The sequence below is a fragment of the Chiroxiphia lanceolata genome, chromosome 8 (genome assembly GCF_009829145.1).
Source record: "Chiroxiphia lanceolata isolate bChiLan1 chromosome 8, bChiLan1.pri, whole genome shotgun sequence".
Lineage (NCBI taxonomy): Eukaryota > Metazoa > Chordata > Aves > Passeriformes > Pipridae > Chiroxiphia > Chiroxiphia lanceolata.
Window position 1 is genome coordinate 35,963,982 of NC_045644.1, and position 27,342 is coordinate 35,991,323.

Here is a 27,342-nt window from a genome sequence, read left to right on the forward strand (position 1 = left end):
AGTTGGGTCATTTTTGACATTACAGTGATTTTTCACCATCAAATAAATAGTGGTTTAAACCACTTCATAGAACAAATGATACCAGGATCTCCCCAGCTGCCTGGGGAGGTTTTTTACCAGGGGTTATGAGGTATCAAGAAATACATAATTCAGTGTTTTCCACACTGGAAAGGCTTACTCAGCACAGCCCAGGGCTGTGTGGGGGTTAATGGTCCACATAACAAAAGCACAGCAGAGAAGAGAAGATTTAAAGCCTCACTGTCCATTTGGCTCAGGAGTTGAAGCTTTTTGAGGGATGCAATGGGCACATCTTCCTTTCACATCCTCTGGACTGAACATCAGTGTCACATTTGCCATTTGCTCACCCGCTGTCATTGTGGCTGTGCAGGTGAATCCATTTCTGGCTGCTACAGGAGGTGGCAGAGAAATTAGGCTGAGGCTTAGTGGAAAATTTGATGTGTGTTCCTCTCCTTCAGAAAACTTGGGGGAGGCAGATGACAGAGTGTTCTGTAAATGTGGAAGTTTTTGGGAGTGTTTGCTGGGTGGGCAAGGATCAGCATCTCATAGGATCATGGCATATCCTCCTTTGGAAGGGACCCACAGGCATCATCAAGTCCCACTCCTGAAATTCAGCTGGAATTAAATAGCCAGTGTTGTTTTCAGAGCATTTAGTTCTTTACTTTTCATGTGATGGCAACTTAAAGCTCTGCCTAAAGTCAGATATTCCACATTGCCCAGAGAGACCTGGATTCCTCCTGTAGGTAATAGAAGTGTTTGTGGAGTAAATTCCTCTGTACTGTTGTCTAGAGATGTCACATCATTTCCTCTGAAATGGAATAATGGAGTGGCTTACAATGAGTGTTTTGATGAAATATAGTCATAGAACAGGTCAGCCTGGAAGGGACCACAGTGGGCATCTGGTCCCACCTCCCTGCTCCAGCAGGGCCAGCCCAGAGCACACGGCACAGGAGTGTGTCCAGACAGCTCTGGAACATCCCCAGGGAGGACACTCCACCCCCTCTCTGCTCTCTCTTCAGGACTGGGTCACTGCCCAGCCAACAAGTTCTTCCTCCTGTCCAGCTGGAACTTCCTGGGCATCAGTTCCTGCCCGTTCCTCCTGTGCCATTGCTGGGCCCCCCCGAGCAGAGCCTGCTCCATCCTCTGCCCCCTCCCTGCAGCCCCTCCAGACATGGCTGAGGGCCCCTCTCAGGCTCTGCTCTGGAGGCTGAACAGCCCCAGCTCCCTCAGCCTTTGCTGCTCCCAGAGCTGCTCCATCCCTTGGGCATCTCCGCAGCCTGCGCTGGCCCCGCTCCAGGAGCTCCCTGGCCCTGCTGTGCTGAGGAGCCCCAGCTGGGCCCAGCCCTGCAGATGTGCCTGCCCAGGGCTGGGCAGAGGGGCAGCATCCCCTCCCTACCCTGCTGCCAACGCTCTCCCTGGTGCCCCCAGGATACCAGGATACACCTCCCTGTGCAGCCTCCTGGGGTCTTTTCCTTCACTTCCTCGTGCTTTTCTCATACAGTTCCATGCTTGTAAAAGAATGGTGCATTTCCATAGTTAAAGAAAATCCAGGCTGAACCCTTTAACATGGTGCAAAAGTGACCAGGAAGGTTTTTCCCTGAAAATCCAAATGTAAAATCAAATGCTGGTCTTTGGAGATATTACTGAGGGAGTGTTTTGGAATATGAACATTGAAGCTGCTCACTTAATGGTTTGCATATATAAAGTTGACTGCCATCATCCCTCACAGGAGCTCTGCTTTGATGCAGAGAAACTATGGTTGCACTTAAAAGAGATATTATATATTACAGCAATAAATATTGCTATAAATTATAGGGCCTAATATACATCACATGTACATTGTACATCACATATAATTTTATGTCTAATCACAGCCTATGAGATAATAAATTTTATGTCTAGGAGCTGGAACACACGGTGCTTTTTCAGGGAAATGCTTCTGAACGGGGATGGTTTCCCTGCAGTTGTGGTTTTTTTCTTCTCCACAGTCCATGAAGTGGTAGAAAATTAGTTTGTCTCAGCTGCTGGATGCAGTTGAGGTGCATAAATCACTCGGACTCCTCAGTTTTCCCATAGGAGAAGTACTATTCTTTAGGATTTTTACCATGTAATTACCGAATTAAGACCAATTACAGTTGGCTGGACCTTTCCTCTGTTGGGCTGGTGGCAGTGAACTTGTCCTTCAGCATTGGCCACAGCCAGCACTTGGTTTCCTCCCCTTTAGGAGACACTCTTGAGTCCCAGGTACTGCTAGAGCTGCTTTGCTCTTTGCCTTAGCACTCTCTGACAGGAACATTTTTGGGGTCATTTTGCTCCTGGCCCTTGGTTCCACCTCCCCTTCCTTTTTCCTCTGTCACTTCCTTGCACTGTATTGTTTCATTCTAAATTAAATTGCCAAATTAGGAAAGAAGTAGATTAGATAATCAAGGAATTGATTTAATTAGATTAAATAGATTTAATTACATAAAATAAATACATTAGAGGGACATTTGCCACCAAGTGGCTGCATCCTGTTTCATATCCAGCCTGTGTTTGGCTTTTTGGGGACAATGTGTGTCCTGGAGCCTGGTACAGTGTTAACAGAGCCCATTCCATCCCTCAGCCTCTGTCTGCTGGAATCAGGATGATAATAACAGGAGACCACCTTTATTGAGTCAGGTTTTTGGAGGGCAGGGATGTGCAAGATGGGCACAATGAGAAGGAAAGGAATTTTAGCAGTATGTTAGAAAGCAAATCCCCTTTGCAGTGTGCAGTCCAATACACTTGTGGTGGTGCTGGGTTGATGATTGGACTTGAATCTTAAAGGTCTTTTTCAGCCTTAACAATTCATGATCCTATGCTTTTATAGGATTAGGATAAGTGGGTATAAAGACATTGGCTCTGGGTTGTTTTCTAAATATTGTGGGTGTTATTTTATGCAGAGGAAATTGGCTCAGTGCTGCTCCTTCCTGCCAGACACTGGCCTCGTGTGTTCTAGAAAGCTAGAAATAATCTTTGTGAAAGGCTGTTTTATAAAGAAGGGCTGTTCTTGGGCTGGAAATAAACCTCAGGGACCACAGAAAGTGTAGAGCCTGCCCTGTGCTCTTTGTGTGCTGCAATAAGGCATTTGGGAGCTCAAGTGCATCCCCCCCAAATCTGTCACTAACTGCACAGGAGGGGCTGGAATTGGTCCTTGTCTGTTTGGGAAAGTACAGCTGAAAATCCAGCTGGTTACTTGTCAATTATTAACCTTGCAAAAATCACACAGCCAGAATTTGGCTGAAGTGGAGTAAAACTGAAGAGTTAATGAAACCACTTGAAAAGTCTGCACTGCTGTGGACAGGCAGAGCTCTCATCTGTGCATTGTTGCCAAATTTGCATTTCCAAATACTTGGAACGTGAATTTATCCTATACTGTTCAACTAAGTTTTTTTGGGAGGTAGAATTTCAGCCAAAAATGATGCAGGATCTCGAGTCTTCAACACTGCTGACTCCAAGTCTATGGTACCAGTTTTTTGAGTCCTGAAAGGAAGAATGTTTCGGGGTTGGTTATTCTGAATTTCTTAAAGTATTTTATGTGCTCCAGAAACATAAGAGGCTGTCAAATTACTAAACAACTTAGATGGGATGTTGGGAAGAAATCCTTCCCTGTGAGGGTGGGGAGGCCCTGGCACAGGTTACCCAGAGAAGCTGTGGCTGCCCCTGGATCCCTGGAAATGTCCAAGGACAGGTTGGAGCAACCTGGGCTGATGGAAGGTGTCCCTGCCCATGGCAGGGGGTGGAACAGGATGATCTTTAGGGTTCCTTCCAACCCAAGCCATTCTGGGATTCTTTATGAAGCAGAATGCCACTATCCAAGGGACAGCTCAGCCAACTAAAATACCTGTAATAAATACCTGGATTATTTTGCCTTTCCCTGTCTTTGGCATCTAAAGATGAAAAAAACTGTCTCAGAGTTTTCAGGGTACTTTGGGGCACGTGGTGTCCTCAGTGACAGTGCAAATCTATGTGCCCTTCATTTCCCTGGTATCACTGCTGGGAATTGGGAGAGTGATGGGAATGGAGATGCACAGGGAGGTGTTTTGCTCATCACATTTTGTCTGTGGAGCTAAAAGGGACTTGGAGCAGGAGGAAAGGCTTGTTCCCTGTTCATTTGCTAGTTCCACCTCTCACTACACCACTGTTGGGAGGATGATAATTACCATTAACAAGTGACAGACTACTTTTAATTTAACTTCTGCTGATCAGTACAGCAGAACTGCCAATGCTGTTGTTACTTAAAAGTAGGCACCTCAAAACTTGGTTCTTTTGAGTAGCACTACAAGCAGGTGGCCTCTTTCAGCAGAGTTTTCAAACCCTAAAGAATTTTTCAGCATCACAAGTTCAGCTGAATGACTTTTCAAATAACTCTACAGGGAACTGCTCTATTTTTAAGTGAATTCTTTAATTGCTACTTTTCAGTCTTCGGTGCATTTTTATTACCTGTTTTAACCAAAACATGCAATTTGTGTGTTTCAGATTGAATATTCCTGTCATTCTCCTGTACTTAGTGGTGTTTCTTGCAATGTCAGTTAAAGCCAAGGCCTGCACATTGCAGGTGCCTATTTCCCATAGGCAGAAAGTGGTATCCCAGAATCCCAGAATGGTTTGGGTTGGAAGGGACCTTAAAGCTCAGCCAGTCCCACCCCTGCCATGGGCAGGGACACCTCCCACTAGCCCAGGTTGCTCCAACCTGGCCTTGGACACTTCCAGGGATCCAGGGGCAGCCACAGCTTCTCTGGGCAACCTGTGCCAGGGCCTTCCCACCCCCACAGGGAACAATTCCTTCCCACTATATCCCATCTAATCCTGCCCTCTGGCAGTGGGAAGCCATTCCCCCTTGTCCTGTCCCTCCATTCCTTGTCCAGAGTGTGCTGTTTGTTCTTCAATTTTAATCATGTTTTAGGCAAAAAGATTCTCAAAGGCAATGAATTCCAGCAGGATGTCAGGAGTTTCTGAGGAAAGGGAATGTTGTTACCAGTTCTGCTCCAAGTGACCCCACGTTATAACCTTCCAACCTTTTGGAGCATTTTTCTCCAGGCTGTAATAACAGTTCTGGACAAGGAAACACAACAGGACAAAAGGGAACGGCTTCCAGCTGTGCCAGGGGAGGCTCAGGTTGGCCAGGAGGAGGAATTTGTTGCTGGAAAGGGTGGTGAGGCCTTGGCAGGGGCTGCCCAGGGAGGTTTGGAGTGCCCATCCCTGGAGGTGTCCCAGGAAGGCCTGGCCGTGGCACTCAGTGCTCTGGGCTGGGGGACAAGGGGGGCATCGGGCACAGGGGGGACTCCATGGGCTGGGAGGGCTTTTCCAGCCTCAGTGATTCTGTGATTCTGTGAAAAACATCCCCTGCCTGCTGCAAGAGAAGATGTTTGCATGGTAATTAGGGAGGTAAATCCTTTACCTCCTTGGTCTTTCTAAATCCTTTTGCAGAACACCCGTCTAAGGACTTCAGGTTCTTTCAGCCATTTCCATTCACACAATGTTTGCTGGGGCTTTTTTTTTACAATAATCTGCATATCCCAGATTTGTCCTGTCAAGTTTTACCTGGGAGAATTATTGTTCCCGAGGTGTCTGTGACAGGTTATCACCTTGGCTGCCAGTGAAGAGCGTTCCAGAAGCAGAGATAAGTAGAGTTTACCCTATCTGCAAACAACAGGAGTGCTTGTTTAGAGGACACCAGTCAACCAGCAGCGTGGCAGCCAATCTGTATCTCTTATTTTCTCTGCACTAACAGTATATATTCACTGCTAGGCTGAGACCTGGCTCTGACAGACTTGGATTTTTCAAAATCTTTTAGAAAAGCTGCTGTTTTAAAGGCAGGATAAGTTTCCAAAAAGAGAGGAGAGATGAAAAATTAGGAGCTGGTGATGCTGCCTTGACAGTGTTACTTTGGAAATCTTGTGTCAGGAAAAAAACCAGCAGCAAAATGTAACCTCAGCAACTGCAGAAGGTTTTGTGTAAAACAAGTGACTTTCTAAAGTCACTGGTGTCTTTTTTTGAGAGATCTGTCTTCCTCCACACCAATGCATCCTTGATCCCAATGCCTTGATCAGTCAGTATGTTCCCCCTGCTTCCCTTGCTTTTGCCTCCCAGCTCAGCTGCTGCTTTTGGATTTGATACTCTGATCACATAAATTAGTCTAGGAAATTCTGTATTTATTTATAACTCCCAGGAGTTTAGATGGAGCACTTAAACTTCCAAATTCTCTGGTTTATGTCTCCATACCTTTTTGCCCATGTGTCCTGTGTTGATGATATTTGCTTTTATGCCTTTGTTTATAAAGCTGTCTTTGAGGGCTTCGAGGGAACCCTTCTTGGCCCCAGCTTGGAAACCTCACCAGACCATTAGCAAGTCTGGGTGGTGTTATTGTTATTTTGGGCAGAGCTGCTGCTGAGTTCTGTTGGCCTTTTTTTCCCCTCTGCTTGTAGAACTCCTGCTGCAGTTTATTTTATTCCATTTTTTCCCATGTCAGCCCGATATTCCAATTTTCTTCTGCCTGTAAAACTTGCAGGTGTTGCAGCACCTGAAATGTTGGAGGGACAGATGAAATATCCAGTTGAAAGTCATTGGAGTGGTTGTTTCTGTGGGGGAAAATTTATTGTGTAAGGGTGGAATGGAAGTGCTGAAATAGTACACCTTAATAAAAGGATGGCAGGGAAGCTTTGTGTGAAATATAGGTGGTGTTTCCCATGAGCCATTTAAAACGCAGCTGAGGTCGTAAATACAGAGAGCTCGACTTAAGGACACTTTCCTGATGACCTCTCCAAGCACTGCTGAGCTTTTCCCAGGAGTTCAGCATTTGAGAGGTTCTACTGAGCAGAGATTCTTTTCAGAAAGTGCTCTGAAGGTCCCCCCCGTCCTCCTCGGCCCATGGGCTTTGGCTGTTGGTGTCTCATTTGGCCCTTGGGCGGCACAAACCGATCACTGCAGCTCTCTGGCTCCGTCTCCTCCGCAGGATTTTGGAACGCTACATCCAGGACCAGATTCCCGGGGCGACGGTGGTGGTGGAATCCATCGGGGCCCGGAGGTTTGGGGACGGGTTCTCCGAAGAGGATTACACCAAGTCCGACCTCATGGTCTACGCCATCGACCCGCAGACCAACAGGGCCATCATGAGGAACGAACTGTTTAAGTGAGTGTCTGATTCCTTGCTCCTCCTCTATCCCTGGGGCCTGTTTGGAAGCCTGTGGGTCTGTTAGGAGGTGGTTCAGCGTAACAGGAGTAGGGAAATCTCTGGAAGCAGTTGCTGCCTGGCCTTACCCTCCGTAACTCGGGGATTTACCACTTTACCAGTTCAGTGCATTGCCTTGAGCTAAATCATCCCCTGATTTAGACATTTTCACCACAAGAGCTTGCAAGACACTTGGGCCACCCTGTGCAGGAGCTCCCAGCTTCAGTTCCTCTGAAGGAATTTCCTTCCTATGTTCCAACACTCCTCTGTGATGTCCAGGCAAGGGCTTTGCTGCTGCAGTGCTGGACCTTCCCTTTCCATTTGGAAAACTGCCTTTTTCTTTTTTGTTTCTTTCCGGGTTCTGGGGTTGGGTTTTTTTGTGGGAACTGAAGGAAGAGAAGAAAGGGAAGGGGAAGGAACAGAGGTGGTTTGCAATGTCTGAAGCACATTGGGGCATGACCCAGGAGTACCCACACAGAGGAGATCAGGCCCTTCAAGATGCAAATCAGGCTTTTCTTCTACAGCAGCCACTCTCTTTTGGGTTTTTTTCCTTATTTCACCTTTGTGTTTGCTTTTTATCTTGGTGAGAACTGGGCTAGGCTGTGGCTGGAAAAGGCCTTGTTCTCCTGAGCTCCTCGTGGAGTACAGATGAACTGTGGTGAACTAAAGCTGTGCAGGTATTCAGAGTTTACAGGCTGGAAAAGATCCCTGTGATCAGTCTGAGCGAGTGTAATAAGGATCATGGAACCCCTCAAATTCATTCTGGTTGGAAAGTGTCTGTCAGCAAAGCAGCTCCACAAGGAAAGCCACTCAATTACCTTTGTGTAATTTCCTGACAAAAATTAGGTCTTTTTCCCCTTTTTTTTTTATTTATTTTAATTTCTGTAGGTTCAGTCATAGAGTTTTCTTATAACTGAAGTATCCAACTGGTGCTTTTAGTTTCTGTGTCCCACCAAGGTCTAGGCTTATGATCACATCGTCCTCTAAATTTTTATTCTTGAGAAGTTGCTTGACCTCTGCACTCTGGGCTGTGTTTACATTGTTTTGATCATTTCAAGTTGTCTCTGAAGCCTCTCCAGTCTTCCAGCATCACTTTTTGAACTAAGGATACAAAAATTTTGTGGTTTCATATAAAATTTTCTATTTTTATATAAAAATATTTTTAAAAATATTTTTTAAAAGAGCCACTCAGAGGGGTGGCAGTAGAACCACCCTGTTGGCATTTGGTTTTGGGTATCTACTAGGTCATACAGTCTCTTTAGGTCTCAACGATGCTCTGGGAGTTTGTGTTCATGTGTCCACTGCTGATCCTTCCCAGAATGGTGTCTTTGCGTTTTTATTCCTAGTTTTATTCAAGAGTGGAAGTGGAAATTCAGGAAGCCAGCAGAAATCTGTGATAGATAGATAACCATTCTGATTAATCTCCAAAGAAAAGTGCCAGTGAATCTGCTTGCAGTTGTCCTGTTTCAGCCCAACCCACTCCCAAAACGAGTCTCAATGAAAAGGATCTTGCTGCCTTGCATCCAGATTATCTCCTGATCCCTCTTTATCATTGCTTTTCCACTTTTACCCTTTATAAATTCCTGGAGCTGTGTGTTTTATTCCAGTCACAGCCAGTTCAGAGTGGCTGAAGTGGGATCCCTTTAGAAATGCTCGAGGTCAAAAGGACATTATTGAATTCCATGAAAAAATAAAAACTTTTTCTGATGCAGACTCTCTTCACAGTCAGGGAAAAAAAAATGTCCCTCTTCCTTTTGGGACCCTTTGAAAATATAGGAATGTCTTTTAGGGACATTCATGTGTCCAGTGAAATACCCAGAGCAGAAGAGAGCTAAGATAGGTTAAAAATCTGATTTTCAAATGTGAAGGATCAGCTGAGAAGGAATCTCATTAAAATGCTCCATGTGCCTGCACACTCAGCTTTTTGGTTGGTTTTTTTTTTCCCCTCTCTTCAAAAGCTTTTAAATATTCAAATCAGCAAAATCCCAGGGAATACTCTCCTGGCTTTAGGGTAGAGGTGAGGAGGTGTCAGCTCCCTGGAGTAAGGAGGGAGAGTTTTGGAGCTTGGCAGCTGGAGTTACCAAGTTTTCCCCAGCAAGTGGGTGAACCACCAGAGATTTGCCCCAGCTCAGGGACATACCCAAATCTACAAAGAAATCCCTCCTGTGGGCGTTTTCCTGGAGGCTTGATTTTCCAGGGATGGCTCCGTGTTCTTCCTGCCACACTCCCAGGACACAGTGGTTGTGCCCTCAGTGGGAAGCCGTGAGTCACAACCATCCTTCTGCCAGGCAGGAATCTGCTCTGGATCTACCAGACAAAGAGATCAGTAGGAGAAAGGATCATTTAATAAGCTGGAGATGATGGGAGGAAGGTGAGAAAGTCCTAAAGAAACTCCTGTTTTAAAAACTGAATTGATAATAAGGAATATAAATTTACCTGAGTTATTTTCCAAGTGTTCAGCAATTCCATGATGTGTCCAGAAGAGAGAACTGTACCAACAGCATAGAGTTAGCACATGAGTTCTGCCAGCTGGGATTTTAACACAGTTTACAGAGTGATTATGTTTTGGAAGATACCTGGAATGGGCTTTTTTGGGAACACCCTGCTGAGATCTTGCTCCTAAAACATTGAGCAGGCCCTGATTTAAGAGTTTGCTGTCCCTGTTTGAAACAGTCCCCTGTGAAGGTGGGACAGGAGGTAAGTTGAGGACAGAGTGGAGCAGCCTGTTCTCCTTCACAAGTGGAGTGCTGCTGGGATACAGACAGGTCTCAGGGATAGAGACCCAGGTTCTTGGATTTACCCTGGAGCTGGGAGGAAAGGGTGGGCTTGGCAGCTCAGGCCCATCACCAGCTAAGCAGAGTCACCCACTGAACCAAAGGATGTGTGTCAGGCTCCCATCATCCCTAATATTAATCCCATCACAATTCCAGCAAAAAGTTTGGCTGGAAAACAAAGCCATGATTTAGAAATCATGGATGTGGCCATCACTGCCAGGGGGGAAAACCCGTGTCCCTCCGGACCTGACGAAGTTTCCCTGTCCTGTGCTCTGTCAGACTGATCCACAACGAGAGATTCCTGTTTTTCCTTATGACTCTTGTGACTGATGACCTGCCATTTTCATTAATCAGCAATCTCATAAAATAGAATCATTAAGGTTGGAAAAGCCCTCCAAGATTGAGTCCAACCCTGAAAGCAGCACTGCCGTGTTAACCACTCACCCGTGTCCCCAAGTGGTACATCCACACATTCCAGGGATGGGGACTCCACCACTGCCCTGGACACCCTGTTCCAGTGCTTGACCAACCTTTCGGTGAAGAAATTCTCCCTACTATCCAATCCAAACCTCCCCTGGCACAGCTGGAGGCCGTTCCCTCTCCTCCTGTCCCTTGTTCCCTGGGAGCAGAGCCCAAACCTCCCCGGCTCCCCCCTCCTGTCAGGGACTTGCAGAGCCAGAAGGTCCCCCCTGATGAGCCTCCTTTTCTCCAGGCTGAGCCCCCCCAGCTGCTCCTGGTCAGACTCTTGCTCCAAATCTGTCTGATTACACCCAAAAAATGGGCCTGAATGGTAACTGTGCTTTGCTATTTCCTCTCTCTACCACGAACCCCCGAAAGACTCTGAGGCTACTTAGAGATAATTTTACAAACTGAAATGATCAGCCTCCTTTTCTATCTTTTTATAGGAAAGAGGGTTTGATTTATTGGAGCATAAAAAGCAGTTGAATCCAGCAAATTTCTCCTGCATATATTAAGTGGAAAATGTCCACCATTAAAAACAAACTGCTTACCCTGCCTGAGTCTCCTGCACAGCGTGTCAGGTTCCGTCATGGAGTAAACGCTCACGCTTGAGTTACAACCTGTTAAAACAGGGTTTGTCAAGAAAATGCTGAGGGAATTTTAATGGAGAGATGGTTGAAATCATCCAGAGATTTAATGCTGTCCTGCTGGGATGCTTTTGCCAGCTCAAAGGACGTGTGACATGCACCAGTGACATCTAGTGTGCAGCAGAAGAATTTAGTCTCACTTTACGCCTCGTGAACCGTCATTAGGTTTGAAAAGGGATTTTTTCTCAAGCACCACGAGCATTTTTGTGGAAGAAATCAAGGGGCAAACAACGCTGTGAGGGTTTCTGAGTAAATTAATTAGAGGGGAAGTCGATTTTAAGAAATTAACTGCCATTAGGAAATGGTTTTTGAGGAGTGTTATTTCTATCTGATGATCAGATTAAGGAAATCAAGCTATTTCAGGCTATTTCAGACTGTCTTTAGACATTCGGAGTTTATGTGCAGAAATCCTTTCAGAATATTTTTTTTTAGCTGTTGTTTTTCATTTGATCTTTTCTGGTTTTTTTCTGACACATCATTTTTCCCCAGGAGAACTCCTGTCCAGGTGGAGGTCCTGCTATGGCTCTGAGCCATAAGGATCCTCCATCCTAATAGTGCCTCCTACTTTGGTCTTTTTAGCTGGGCAGCTTGTGAGACACTCAGTCCTCACTTCCAGAGTGATCCAAGGATTTTTCTTTTCCCTTAGAAGTCAAAGCCTTGGCCAATGCATTTTTTGTCCCTCCAGCCAAAGGATTTCCCTAAGAAGCTGAGGGAAGTCCTCCTGCTTTTAGAGTAGCATCAATCACAGTCATGAAGGAATCCCATAAAATAGAATCATTAAGGTTGGAAAAGACCTACAAGATCATCAAGTCCAACCGTTCCCCCAGCACTGCCAAGGCCACCACTAACCCGTGTCCCCAGGTGCCACATCCATGTGGTTTTTGAACCAAGGATGGGGAATCCACCACTGCCTGGGCAAGATCACGTGGATCTTTAGGCCAGAGTGGGATGGTTTCAGGAAGGGCTGGTTGATCCTCTATAACAGACCAGTGAAGGAAAGAGCACAATCAATGCCACTTTGAGCCCCTAGAAATCAGGATAAGCTTCAGCTCACCCCTCCTTTTCAGTGCTTAAACTGTGTCCTGGTATTAAGTACCTTGGAGTCATTCCAGGGATTACAAGGAATTGCCAATACCTAAAGACCAGGCTTTATCAGCCCATGGTTACTAACCCAACCACAGCCACCCAACCACACTTCATGAACTTGACTGTAATTCTTCTGTGCTGCTGAAGGTTCCTGGATGGCAAACTACTGGACATCAACAAGGAGTTCCAGCCCTACCTGGGGCAGGGCGGGCGAATCCTGGAGATCCGCACGCCGGACGTGGTGGCCAACGTGAAGAAGCAGGCGCAGGCCGTGGGCTACACGGAGGGAGCGCTGCTGGCCCTGGCTGTGATCATCATCCTGTGCTGCCTGCCGGCCATCCTCATCGTCATGGTCAGCTACAGGCAGTGAGTAACCTCCTCCTTCCCCCACTCCCACTGCCAGCAGCCTCCCAGTAGGGAGGTCACGCAGCGTGGCAGAACCGCTCCGACACCATCCGTCCTTGCAGCGAGAGCAACGTATCATTTCATATTTATATGTTATATATATATTTATATATACTTTTATATAGTATATTTTTATATTATATGTATTTTTACGTTATCTCTTCTAGGTTAATTCCTATTTTTAACTCCTCTCTCCCCACAAGGGTTGGCCAGTGCTCGGTGTGATGCACGTGGGAAGCGCGTCTTGTCGGACTTTTCTGGGGCAGGGAGCTTTTAGAACACAGCCTCAAAAGCCAGGTGTTTTTGAAACACAGGGGTAGTTTCAGGGCTGAATTCCATGCCAAAGGGAAAAAAAAAAATTGAGGAGAAAAGGTGCTGTCTCAATCAATGACCCAAAAATCAAACTGCGCAGCTCGATAAAATAAAGAGTCCATTTTTTTGCTTATATATTTATAATTTAATAACATTATAAAATATTTATCATATTAATGTATTTATAATATTTATAATATAATGTATTTACAATATTTCTAAATTACATTTATGACATTTCTTTATACTATTTATTTATAATATTTCTAAATTACATTTATGACATTTATTTATACTATTTTAAAATAATATTTATAATACTTATAAATTATTTTTTTAAATATAATGTTTTCCCCATAAAATAATCACAGTTATATACTTTTCCCGACCTTCTCAATTGTAAATGTTTCCTGGAGGATGCTTTTTGTGCCATTTCTGTCTAAAGCTGCAGGGAGAACCTTCTTGCTATTTTCACTCACCTCTTATATTAACTTTAACTCACCTCTTATATTCACTCACCCCTTAATTAAACCTGAAGAGGTTTAATTAATTGGCTGATAAACTAATTAAAGGGTCAGCATCACCAACAAGAACCTCCCAACTAAACTTTTTCTGGCCCTCTCATATTTTAAATCAATGCATTTGAACTACAAGGTAGATCGATTCCTAGATTTATATATATATATATTTATAGATTTTTCTTTAATTAAAGATGATGCTCAGAGATACTTAATGGATTTACTAATTAATTATTATATTCACATCCCACTTTCTCCAAAACATTAGAGTCAATGGAAAAAGACCTTTTAAAAGAGTTTGGAAGAGTTTGGTGCATTCCCAAGCTTCCCTGCTTATCCCAAAATTCTGTAGAAAATTCGAGTTCAACCTCCAATTAGTTGGTTGCTGTTACCCGAACTGCCTGTTTCTTGAAGAAATCGAAGAGCACTATTTTTCCCTGGCATCTGTTAGATTATCAAAACACCATCCATCTCTTTTAAGAGCTTTAAGGAATCTGCCCAACTTCATTTCATCAAACAAAATCCCATTTTTGCTGTCTGGAAGTGAGACTTGGAGCCAAATTTATAGCAGCCCAGTGTGAATAAAACTGTATTTTTATGAGAAATGCATCACTGAAGAGTGCCAAAGAAAATAAAAGGAATTTTAGTGTTAATAGAGGCACCAAAACTGTCCTGAGCCTTCTGGTTTGTTTTTCTATTACAACCTTTTTTTCTCCTTTTCAAAAGGAGTTTCAGGATTTTTCCTGAAATATTTCTCTTGTAATAAAGCTGAAAATTATGCCTTTGAAATACAGAATCCAGTACAACCCTGCAAGGTACTTCTAAATAATAGATTATTTACTAACACTGATCACAAATGAATGGTATCTTCTAAATAATAATAAATAATACTCCCTCATTATTGGAAATGTTTTCTAGACCATTCTTGAAATGTGTTAAAATGGAGAGACTGGTAAATAAATTATTATTATTATTATTATTATTATTATTATTAATAGTAATAATAAGTGTTGTCTATATTTTTTAATTTACAGTTATATTATTATATGATATTATATTATACTAAAAACTGGTATAAAAATGCACGTGTTAAAGAAATAACATGAGAAATACTATTTTTTTCCATGTCTTACTCTGTTCCCTGTATGAGTGTGGCAGGGAGTTGTTTTCCATAAGCCCAAAGCAGCTTTTCCCTTCTGGAATTCCCATTTCTGCTGACTGCAGAATTGTTCCAAGGGTAGCAAAAATAGCAGCAAAACACTCTTCAGCTGTGGAAATTAGGATCCTTTAAACATGTCATTAATCCTGTAATTTGATGTATGGATTAATTAAGTAGCCTCTAGTTTATTACTCCTGTTAAATTCACTGTTTGAGACAGTTGTTGGAAACAGAATTCATTTAACCTGCCTTTTTATCTCTTCTTTTTTTTTGCATAACAAAACAGATTCAAAGAGTAAGTACTTATTTCCAGCTTCATTTTTACCAGCTTGCATTGGAATACTGACAGCCTGCCAGACTTTAGTGTTTAAATACATTAAATGTATATTTTTAGCCTTCAGTGAGAGTTGATTCCTATGCTCCAACTTGCTCCTGAACACTTGGTATGAGGAGTTTAAAAGTGATTTATTTTTTTGTGGCTACTCAATGTGATTTATTATTGCATTAAGGATATGGGGGTTGGGGTTATTGCTGTTTCCTGCAGAGAAAAAGGTAAATATTCCCATGTGTGTGGAATTCCACAAGCAAGTCAGGGCGTGTCAGGCAAGGAAGAGTCAGGTGTTGACTTCACCTCAAAAACCAAACTGAGGTGGAGCTGTCGTGTCACCTTGATGGTGCTCCCCAAAAACACCCATGAGACACCACAGCTTGGTTTTCTACAGGGAAAACAGGAATCTCTTTCATAGGAACTTGACTCCTTATAAAGAAAAAAAAAAAAAAAGGTATTTTTTTCAGGAAAACTCTTAATTGAAACAGAAATTTCCCAGCCAGCTCCCTGAGAAAAAGGAGTTGAAGATGGACAAGGGGAGTTGCTTCAAGCCAACAAAGAGGAGATTTAGATGGGATATTGGGAAGGAATTCTTGGCTGGGAGGGTGAGGAGGCCCTGGCCCAGGTTGCCCAGAGAAGCTGTGGCTGCCCCTGGATCCCTGGAAGTGTCCAAGGCCAGGTTGGAGCAGCCTGGGCTGGTGGAAGGTGTCCCTGCCCATGGCAGGGGGTGGAATGAGATGATCTTTAGGGTCCCTTCCCACCCAAACCATGCTGGGATTCTGTGATTTTATTCCTGTCTGGAGGAGCTCTGGGATTCCACCAAAACAGAGCAACAGAGCTGAACAAACCAGGAAAATATGATCACTTTGGTGAAGGCAACACTCAGGGATGTTTATAAAATGCAGAAAAAAACATGGAAAACTTTCCATTTGGGCTTTATGTTGGGCCGAGGAGCGTTTCTGATGAGTCTTTCTCCTTCCCTCCGTGGCTCCCAAAGGAGGCAGGCTGAGTGTGCCAAGACTGCCAGGATCCAGATGGCTTTGCCAGCAGGGAAACCAGCCAGTGCCGCTGCCAACAACCTCTATGAAGAGCTTGGAGACAGCACCATGTGAGTATTCCTTGAGTATTCCATCAATAAATCCAATCTGGGCTAGTGGAAGGTGTCTCTGCCCATGGCAGGGGGTGGAACTGGGTGAGCTTTAAGGTCCCTCCCAACCCAAACCATCCTGGGATTCTGGGATTTTCCAGTCTCGCTTCATGCACTCTGTGTCCAAAAGGCTTTTCCTCACTCCCACTTGGGGTTCTCCAAGATCCAGAAAAGACACAGGATGACCCTTTGAGGAGAGAAAAAGCAATTTAATCTTCTTGTAGGGCCTGGGAGGTTGTTTAACAGTTTTAAGTGGGCAAAAAGCAGGTTTAACCACATGGTTTCCTACGAGCAAGAGCCTGGAGCAGGTCACTGCTGCCAGGGTGAGCCAGCTTTGGATTCCTTGGCAAATCCAGCCCTAGACGTTTTCCAAAGCTGTTGACTAAACACATCCAATAGAATTCATTACTTATAAATTCATTAATTACCTGGACACATCTGAAATGACAGAACACTGAAAATTGCTGCCCCAAAGTCCCCATTTCCTACAGTAAGAAATAGTCTGGGTAAATACTTTGGGTAAAGTGTGTTGTTTTTTGGTTTTTCCTTTTCTGCTCTAAATTTAAAACTGTTTAAATATTGAAATAAAAGGAACTCTCAGAGAAGAGAAACCACTGGCAGGTCTGTGAATGCATCTTTTATCTATTACATGCTCATAAAATAATAATATTGCGAGGTTGCTTACCTTTTCATGCTTCTGGAAACCTGAAGTTGATGGACTCCAACAACAATTTAACTCCCAGCATGAAAATATTCCAGGGGGGAGTAGCCAATTATTATTTGTCCCATACTGGGAGGGGTTTGTTCATGAGCTTTGTCACACTCTCTTTGTATGAAAAATCCAAGGAATGCTGAAGAGCACAGTGTTAATAATGTTTGGAGGCAGGTAGAGAGGTGGAATTGAGGATTGCTCCGTTTTCCATCATTATTTGTTTTGCTCAGAAAGCTGGAATACTCCAGCTGCTGAGATTGAGTTTAGAAAACGCTCCAGGGGCGTGACAGAGCTGTAACTCTTGGCCAGACACTCTGTGCCTGGGGAATCATTCCAGAGCTTGAGCTTTTCTGGGTGAATAGAGGAATAAAAACTCCTGGGAGCAGGAATAGCTTCTCCTCATTGCTGAGTTCCCTCCCGTGCCGTTTGCCTTTGACAAGTGCTACACTTGGGCAGGAAGGGAGGAAAAATGGATGTTCAGCTGTGGAATATAGTGATTTTGGACTGTGTTTGTGAACCACAGGAGATCACATCTGTACTTCTGCACAGAGGTGCCTGCTGGGTAAAATTCCCTCTTTTTTTTTTTTTTTTTTTTTTGCATTAAACTAAATTTCTCTTGAAATTAAAGATGTGTTGCCAAATACCCAATGCTAAACCCAGAAAAAGCCTTGTTTTGCTGGGGTTTTATCTGCAAAGGGTTTTTTTAATGTTTTAGTACTGCAGCATATAGGGGCCAGTTCACAAATATGCAATATTGACTCTGAGGCTGAGATTTATGTTAATTTTGACAAAAAAATTGATTTTATCGCACCAAAAAAAAGGTGCTGTAGTTGGAATATTTTCTCTCAGATGTCTTTGCATACGGCTAAGGTATATCCATCATGCTGAGGAACTGATTAAACACAAACCAGTAAAAATCCTTAAAAGATAACTGAAAATCTACAGGATTTTAAAGAAAAGAACACACTTCGATAAATATAATTACAATTTTCCTTTTCCCTGTCAGTTACTTGATTTCAGGCTACACATATAACTTAGGAAATTATTATTTGGGAAATACCTTTGATTAACATTTTGCATGAATTTTAGTCCAATATTCCCTGTCCTTAATTGTCCTAAGACAGTCATCTTTCATTTGCAGTGCTGCCTCGTGTCTTGTTTTCTTTCTTTGGTGTTTATAGCAAATGAAATGGAACTAAGCTCTTTAGTTTTAAATCTGCCTTGTCTCATAATTTTCATTTTTCTCTGTCTTTGGATACATAGGCATCAGTAAGTAAGCTTATTTCATTGTCTTAATATTTGTAGCTGGTAGAAACACTAGTTAATTTTCCTTTCAGTGATTCCCATTCAACCTTGCAAGCTGAAACTCATATTTTATTTATCCATTGATCAGGAAAGACATTTACTGTGAAGCTTCAATATTTCCATGCTTCTTTATCCCTCTTCTTGGAAGCAGAGAGAGCAAGTGTGATTGCTGAACTTGAATGGTATTATTTCTAAAGCCAAAGAAAAGCTACCTTAAAAAAGAAAAAAGAAAACCAAAACAAAAACAAACCAAACCAACACTGAGTGAAGGCCCAGAGGTTTGGACTTATGGCTGGATGCAGGCAAAGCCTGTTTTGTCTGTTATTTACAATTCCATGCAAGGCTGGGACGTGTCTTTCAGTTTACAGGGATGTGCTTCAACCTGAGTTGCATAAAAATAATCCAGGACCACAAAGAGATGCAGGGTCAGCCCAGCCAGGAGAGGTGTCATGTGGAGCCAGGAGGGAGCTGAGGAGCTTTGGAAATAATCCATTCCAGTAGCAAAAAGGTTGTGTCACCTGCATGAGCCTTCTACTGGAGGGGTCCTTCAAGTTCACAATCACTGCTTTCTCTCACCTCTGAATAGATGGACAGGGCTTGAATCCCCTCCGAGCTGGCTGCTTTAGGATAAAGGATTAGTTTAGGGACTCTGGGGAACAGCCCAGGAAGGACATGGAGCTGCTGGAGCCAGTCCAGAGGAGGCCCCAAGAGGATCCGAGGGCTGGAGCAGCTCTGCTGGGAGGAAAGGCTGGGAGAGTTGGGATTGTTCAGCCTGGAGAAGAGAAACTTTGGGGTGACCCAGTTGTGGCCTTCCAGGGCCTGAAGGGGCTGACAAGAAAGATGGAGACTATTTCCAAGGGCCTAGAATGGCAGGGCAAGGGGGAATGGCTTCCCCCCAGACAGTAGGTTTGGATTAGATAATAGGAAATTCTTTCCTGTGAGGGTGGGGAGGCCCTGGCACAGGTTGCCCAGAGAAACTGTGACTGCCCCTGGATCCCTGGAAGTGTCCAAGGCCAGGTTGGAGCAACATGGGCTGGTGGAAGGTGTCCCTGCCCATGGCAGGGGGTGGGACTGGATGAGCTTTGAATTCCCTTCCAACCCAGACCATTCTGGGATTCAGTGATTAGTGTGAAGTTAATTATGTTTCATGCAGTTCTGTTCTGCCCAGAGACAAGCCTTAGGCACACTGAATTTTGGCAAACTGCAGTGCCTGGGGAGAATTTATGCACTGATATAACCCTGGAGCTTTGCTGGGTGTTATTTGGAAATGGGAGTGTGATCCCTGTTCTTTGTGCAGGGATTCTGGTCCTTCTTTGGTCCCTGGGACCATTAGGGAGCTGCAAGTTCTCTGCCTGGGTGATCTCCCACTGAAAACAGGAAACAAAATTTAAGAACCAAATGTTTTTCATTACAAAATACAGGCTTTCAGGGGACTTTTACATATTAAATAACTTAGAGGAAACTTAATCTCTCTTAATTAACCCCTGTCCAGTGTCTAGTCACTTAAATTTCCCTTCCAGTTTTGCTGGGGAATATTTAAGCACCAGAGTTAATTTTCCATTAATTTAGATTTAGTTATATTTTCTGAGACATGACACACCACCACCAAAAACAATGGAACAATGTGACCAGGAGGCCTAAAAGTTCATCTTCCAACATTCACATCATCTTTTTGGAGTAGGTGTCCTCTGGAAGCCTGGTTGAATAAGGGGTTTGGTTTTAGCTCTGTGTGACACAGACCCAAATCTTAAATTTCTCACAGGTTGAGGGGAAAATAAATTTCGTTTCAGCCTGAGGTGAACGGTGTTTAAAATAGGGCTCCCAGGGTACTTTTCTAGCAGACAGTGTGGAGATATTGATTTTAGAATGCTGTTTATTTTAAAATCTGCTCAGAAGTTTGTGGTATTGAAAATATTTGAGAAAAGTAGTTAATGAGGCACTGGGAGGTGAGAGATGAAGTCCAAAAAGTGGTAAGACCTCCTACTCTTGGTGTAGAAATTCGATGTAACCCACCTGCAGGGGCTTTTCATTGGGTTTAACGTGGTGAAGAGATGAAATTCGTACACGTGTTGATACTTCTGTGATGTTTTGTGTCTCTGGGGAGATGGGGTCCAATATTGACTGATCATTTTGAAACCTAAGAGGTTTTTTTTTTTAACAAGAGGTCGACTTATTTTTGAACTTATCGAGTAGCTGAGCAACTTTAAATTAAAACAAGTAGTAAACTTGTTTTAATTTCTCTTCCTTCCCCCTTAAAGAAGATGCAAAAGTAAATGTCTTGCCCAGTAGCCCAGTGAATGTGCTCTTTCTGTTGGGTAGTAGTAGTTTGCTAGAAGTAATTGAATGGCTCTGATTCATATCATGAGTTCTTTTTTTTCTCTCTCTCATGAGTATCTGTGTCCATGCATGTTTCCTCACATGTGATTATCTTCTTTTCTTTCAAGTCTTTTTCTTCTCTACCATTTCCAACAAAGCAGGGGAAAAAAGTCAAAGTCAGTCTTAGAAGAAGGAGACCGTCAGAGAGTTATAAGCAGCTTTGCTTCCCGTGCTATTGAGGCTCACAAGCAATCCAATATCAATGGATCACTGAACAATAACCTCCCCAAATCCTCAAGTAACATTACTTTTTTATCTGATGAGAACCCATTAACCACTCAGAACCCGCTGTATGTGGAAGGTCTCCCTCAGAGTCCCACTGCTGCCGGGTTTCTACGGAAAAGGAACGATACTCTTGATACTCTTTCTCCTTCAAGACTGGCCCTGAGAGAGGCCTCCTTGGGGGGCAGTCACCGGGCGTGGACGGTGCCCACTCACCTCACCAGGAGGCACACGCCTGGTTCTCTGAGCAGGCCAGTTATCATGGACCCCATCCAGTGGCAGCAGGAGAGACTCAAAGCCAGGAAGGAAGGAGCTGCCAGTCAGGAGAGCAGTGTTGATGTTAGCAGTCCACTCTTTCAAAGACTGAGTGGCCCCAAGTTGACCGTGAAGGAGAAGGCCAGGCAGTTTGAGCAGCAGGCGTTGCAGGAGATGAAGCAGGTGAAGTCTCCTGATGTGAAATCCAGGCGGTCGCCGACGCACAGCAGCGCCGTCCAGGAGGGAGAGAACGCCCCAGAGCAGTCTCCTAAAAGTGTGGTTGCTTCTCCTTGCCTTCACTCTTCTCCTCAGTCCTCTCCAACACCTTGTGCTGAAGTAGCTGAAGCGGAGGCCTCCGTGGTCCCCTCTGTGATCATCACTCACCACGACTCTCCTGAAGAACATTCTCCTCCTCCGACCCGCAAACCAACTCCTCCATCTTCTAGGACAAAGAAACCAGTTTGCCAAAGTTTTCTAGCTCCTCAGACCAAAGAAGTCATAGCAAGCATTCCAGATCCACCTAAAATTCCCCCACCCCCCCCACCACAGCTGCCGCCTCCACTGCCACCGCCTCCTCCATCCCCTCCCCTGTTGCCACCGCATCCTCCTCCTCCTCCGCTTGCAGTTTCTCTTCCTTCTTCTATTTCTTCTTCTTCGCCCCCTCTTAGCCCCCGGCTGCTGTCCCCTGCCAAGCCTCCCAGCTCCCCTGCCAAACAGCCAGCTGTCCCCCCGCCGGCCGCAGTGCCAGAGCCTCCCCCTCGCAGGGAGCTCAAAGGGATTCTTAAGAACATTCAGAATTTAGCTGCCATCGAGAAGTCGGTGGCCAACATGTACAGCCAAATAGACAAGAACCACCTGCTGCCCAAGCACGTCTCCAGGCTCAAAGCGGCCGCGCCCCCGGAGCTGCCGACTCCGGAACCCGCGGCCGAGCACAACCAGCAGAACGGGAACTTGAGCTGTGTTGTGGAGGAGCTGGAGCAACGCTTCCCCTCCCAGTCAACGGCACTGTAATGCTCCCAGTTGGATGTTTTCTGCATGGGACCTTTGGACTCTAATGCAGCACACGGTGTCTGCCTCAGACTCTCCAGCAATCCCGACTTTTCCCCTTTCCCTGCCGTGTATCACGACTTTTCCATCGCTAATCCCCAGCTGAGACACCTCGTCTTTCCTGTTCGCTCGGAAATTTGTAATGTATCCTGTAAACCTACAAGTTGTTTTCTCAGAACTACATCTTGCTGTTCTGCCATGTTGGTTCTTTGTTTACTGAAAATTCTTGGGGGAAGCTGTCCATTTTTCCCCGAGGATTGGTCCCGGCCGGCAGCGGGCTCGGCGCTGCTTCACGTCAAGCAGCTCTCACTGTAGGTAATATCAGTAAGATTTTGCTGGAATCTCTTGCTTTGCCCACAAAATGTGCCACCTGGAAGGAACCTCCTGCCATGTGTTGGGTGTCAAAGCAGGCTCAGCCACGGTGAGCCGGGGTATTGGACGGGGCCTGGAGCAACCTGGGCTAGTGAAAGGTGTCCCTGCCCATGGCAGGGAGGGGAATGAGCTGATCTTTAAGATCCCTTCCAAGCATTCTATAATTCCGTGCTGCATCTTGGTATTCCACGAGCGATGACACTCCGCTCACACGCTTTGTGGCAGCTCCAGTCAGAAGAAGGGCTTTGTCTTGATTTCTCAGCAAACTTGGCTGTCTCCCCTCCTGTTACCCATGTTCTGCCTTCCATTTCGGTTTTTTTTTTTTACATTGTAACTGCATGTTGAAAGTTTTTATTTTGTAAAGTCCTCTCATGTACAAACAATTTGTTGGTTTGTTTTTTATTTTGCATGTGCATGTTGTTGACGTCTCCCTTGAGCTTTACAGCTGAAACATCTCACCTGAAATTGTGATAAAGTCACTCTGATTAGTGTCACCAAGTACTTGTAAAAATCCATGGAATATGGATTTACTTACTGGCTTTTTTGCTCACAGTCATCTAAATCAGATCTTTACATTAAAGATGTCAATTATAATTATACAGATAAATAAATTAGCTTGTCCCTTGAAAAAAAAAAAAAAAGGTAAGTAAAAGCAGCTTGGGCATTTGAATGTTTGGTCCAAGTTGCAAGTTTTCTTTTAGTCCTTTGCCAAAATCTAAAATATTTGCGTTTAACATGACAACTTCTAAAAAACACATTGGGAAAGCCAATTACATAAAGGAGCAAAACTAAACCCCCAGTTCACTATCAAATGTCGTAATTCTGAGCAAAAAGGTAATGAATTCTTTCTCAGACTGCTTAGAGCCACTCAGCATTTCCATGGTGCTTGGCTTTGTCTCTTGTCTCTTGTTTGTTTTAAATCTGCAGTTAGGACATGTGTGGAGGCCTCAGGCTCAAACTGCTGAAGGTAGTTTCTCTTTCTTTGTCCCAGAGCCAAACTCCATGAATTACATCCCAGCTGATGCATTAGAATTTTTCTTTACTTAATCCTCCTGTTGGGCAGACTGTAGTTGCAAGGTATGTGTAGTAGCTGGATGTGTGAGGGGAAGGATTGTCCTCATCACCTTGTTTTTTTGCTGGGAGAGAATCTCTCTCATTTATGGGATGTGCCCATGAAGAAAACCTGCCCTTGATGCTGAATTCTCCAGGGGTGGCACCGCTGCAACGCCAGCATCAAATCCTCAAAGCTCAGCACCTCTTAAGTAGAGAACTTTTACGACTGAAGAGCCAGAATGGGAAGGTTTCCATGTTTAGTTCTGTGTGTTGGCTGTGGCACGGTGGGAGGTGTGCAGAGATGAGCATGGGGAATTATTGGGCTACACACATTCGGGGTGGATCAACCCAAAAAATTGAATTTAAGTACCCAAACCCCACTTTAGAGCTCATAGACCCCCAACAGATGCCGTTGAGCAGATCATTACATCACTGGTGAAATATTAGACAAATAGGGCCTCGTTTTGTGGTGTGCAGCAAAAGTGCAGGTGTTTAGTCACTATAAAACTCCACGAAGGTTTTATATGGCTACAATTATTTGGGGTGTTCCCTAAGCACAAACAGTGGGCATCACACAGGAGTTCCATTTTAAACATGTATTTTACCGTATGAGAAGAGTCTGGGAGGGGGTCATGGCAATCAGCTCTTCACTGATGAGGAACACCTACTTTCTCATTCTGGAAAGTTAAGTTGCAAAGTTTACAAAAACTAGTTTTATTTTCATATGATGTGCTCCTGTTGTGGTTTTTCTTTTTTTGGTTGGTTGGTTGGTTTTTTGGGTTTTTTTAATAGCCTTTCTTAAAAAATAATTCTATTGGATCTGGAAAGAAGCTGTACCAGGGAAATTCTGTCCCGCTGAGGTGTCTGGGTGCTGAAGGGGGAATGGTTTTCAACCAAAAGAGGAGAGTTTTAGATTAGATGTTGGGAAGGAATTGTTCCCTATGAGGGTGGGGAGGCCCTGGCCCAGGTTGCCCAGAGAAGCTGTGGCTGCCCCTGGATCCCTGGAAGTGTCCAAGGCCAGGTTGGATGGGGCTTGGAGCAACCTGGGCTGGTGGAAGGTGTCCCTGCCCATGGCAGGGGGTGGAATGGGATGATCTTTAAGGTCCCTTCCAACCCAGACCATTCCATGATTCCACAGTACTGCAGTTCTGCAGCACTACAAAATATTAGAACCAATATAGTAGTTGGTAACAAGTTGAGAATATATAATGATATATATTTATATGTATACTTTACCCCTTATTAGCTTGTCTGATTTGGTCAATTAGGATCCAACATGACCCTGGATATACCTCTTATCCTTTCATCATCAGCATGATGGGGTCAAGGTTTGAGCAGGAGCAGAGGTGGCATCAGTGGGAAGCTCTTCCCTGCAGAGCTGGAATGGAGCCACGGTGTTAGCACTACTCACCCCCCTTCCAGAGCTGCTCTACCTCAGTTCCAGCTATGAACTACAGGAAACCTCCCTTTTAAGAGGCAGGGCAAATGAATAAGTAGCTGTCTCCTCTGAGTAATATCAGTAGTGTTTGGGGGTTGTGATTTTTTTCATTATGAAATAGGAAAGGCCTGCTGGGGTCCCAGGAATGGGGGAAATGTTGCTTTAGGCAGATCATGGTTCTTTAACCTGTTTTAGGAGTGAAAGGTTGGCACATTTATACATGTGAATTCATTCTTGTTTCTCTCTCATATTGAGTGCCAGCACTGTCCTGTTATCCTGCATCCTTACAGGCACCATGGCCTTGCTTCCCATTTCCCACTGAACATTTCTCTGTGACTGACTGCAGGGAAGTCTGGCTGATAATGTTTATCCAGAAGCAATTCCTCCCTCTGTGGAGAGCTTTAATTCCTTCCTGGAAACAGATGGTGTTGTTTTGACCTTTGCCTTTCTGTCACAGTAGATCCTTGTGCTGTATTGAGTGAAAGGGTATTTTATGTCTTTTGAGCGTTTTTTTTTTTTTTTTTTTCTCCTAATCGTGGCCACACAAAACTCTTAGAGAAGTATCAGCGTCTCAAAACCCAGTGTGGTGCTGTTTTTAAGAAAGCTGAGTTCCAAATTTAATTTGAATTACTTATATTATGCTTTTAATCTGCAATATAATGACTATCTGAGAGCAATTAAGAGTAATAAGCTTCTCCTCAGACCTTCTTTCTCTGAAGATTGTTGTAGGCAATATAGAAACTAAATACAGAGTTCCTCAAGTGGGCTTTGAAAAGCCACAGATCATCTTCTGATGATAAATCTGCATTTCAGTTGTTCATTAGTCTTATATTATATAGGTGACAGCATTAATTTAATGCTGATAATCAATTCCATGTGCTGAATATTAATAGGAAACTTTAGAGATGGTGATATTACAGAATTAAAAGGACTTCTACTCTGTTCTTTATTAATTACTCGGTGTAATTAGAGACTTCCCCTAGAGTGCTGTCTGTGTACTAGGCTAAACCTAACATAAATTTGAGCATTTACCCTTTCCTTCTTAAAAAATGTAATAAAAATAATCCAGCCTTATCCTTAAGAATAATGCCAAGGCCTAAAAGACCGAAACAATTCTAATTTTCTGACACAAAATGTGAAAATAGAGAACTTGATAGACGTAAGTGCATTTGTCATGCCCAGGAATGGCTCCAAGAAAATGAATTAAAACAACAACAAATTCCCAATAAGATCAGAAGCCCAAAGCCTGTGGCAAAATTGCAGGGAAAAAAAAAAAAAAGATAGCAGAAAAAACCCCAAAAACATTTAACTCCCCCCTGCTGAGCAAATGTTAGGAAGTGAGTAATTTTAATAACAATGTTGGTACAAGGAATTAGTAATAGAAGCTGCAGGGTAATTCCCAGCAAGTCCTGGGTGGATATGGGAAGTCCAGGAGTAGAAGAGAAGTTGTTTCACTGCCTGAGCAGATGTGGGAGGTAACAGAGTCTCCCTGGGGATGGTCTCTGTAGGTCTCTGGGACAGCAGGAAAGGGCAGGACCTCTCTCCCAACCCCCCTGTTTCCCTTTGCTGAGTCCCACTGGATGCACTGGCTCTCTGGCTCTTGGGGGTCTCTCCTCATCCATTTGCAGTCTAAAGCAAGGAAAGCTCCCAAAGCTTCCCAGCCTTTCTCATGCAATGATCCCTGTGCCCAGAGCCAATCCAAAGAAAAACCTATTTGGTATTATAGATACGGATTTCTTTTCATGCCAGTTCTAATTGCATTCTCTTCTCACCTCTCCCCAGCAAGAATGGCCATGTGCATCTTTGTGCAGGTTCACAGAATTCTACTAACTGGTTTTTTTTCTTTTTCTGACTTCTAGGCGAGGATATGCACAGCAAGAGGTGAGGCTGCACCTGATTACCTTCAAAATATTCATTACACCAACATGGTTGTCCCACACAGTCTTTGATTGTGGGCAGCAGGTCCAGGGAAGGGATTCTCCCCCTCTACTCTGCCCTGGTGAGGCCCCACCTGGGTCACTGTGCACAGTTCTGGTGTCCCAGCATCACAAGGACATGGAATTGTTGGAGCAAGTCCAGAGGAGGCCACCAAGTTGCTGAGGGGACTGGAGCACCTCCCCTGTGGAGTCAGGCTGGGAGAGCTGGGAATGTTCAGAGAAGGTTGTGTGGAGAACTCACAGCACCTTCCAGGGTCTGAAGGGGCTAAAAGGAAGCTGGAGAGGGGCTGTTCATTGGGAACTGGAGTGACAGGACAAGGGGGAATGGCTTCAAGCTGACAGAGGGGAAATTTAGGTTGGATAGTGGGAAGGAATTGTTCCCTGTGAGGGTGGGGAGGCCCTGGCACAGGTTGCCCAGAGAAGCTGTGGCTGCCCCTGGATCCCTGGAAGTGTCCAAGGCCAGGTTGGACGGGGCTTGGAGCAACCTGGGCCAGTGGAAGGTGTCCCTGCCCATGGCAGGGGTGGGACTGGCTGAGCTTTAAGGTCCCTTCCAACCCAAACTATTCCATGATTTGCTGTTGGGA

At 44.4% G+C, this 27,342-nt stretch overlaps 1 protein-coding gene across 20 annotated transcripts in view; it reads left to right on the forward strand.

The window, feature by feature from the left end:
• The window catches only part of PCDH15 (protocadherin related 15), a 696,943-nt gene that overhangs the window by 661,386 nt on the left and 8,215 nt on the right, over nt 1–27,342 (forward strand). For 11 of the 20 annotated variants that reach the window (XM_032694772.1, XM_032694771.1, XM_032694768.1 and 8 more), the window contains 5 exons: nt 6,992–7,168; nt 12,321–12,539; nt 14,853–14,861; nt 15,892–16,002; nt 26,681–26,702. In XM_032694772.1, the coding sequence (XP_032550663.1) occupies nt 6,992–7,168; nt 12,321–12,539; nt 14,853–14,861; nt 15,892–16,002; nt 26,681–26,702 (538 nt within the window). Of the gene's footprint in view, nt 1–6,991; nt 7,169–8,553; nt 8,694–12,320; nt 12,540–14,852; nt 14,862–15,891; nt 16,003–20,502; nt 23,458–26,680; nt 26,703–27,342 lie in introns of those variants that run through there. The other 9 variants (XM_032694774.1, XM_032694776.1, XM_032694784.1 and 6 more) reach the window with 5 other exon arrangements.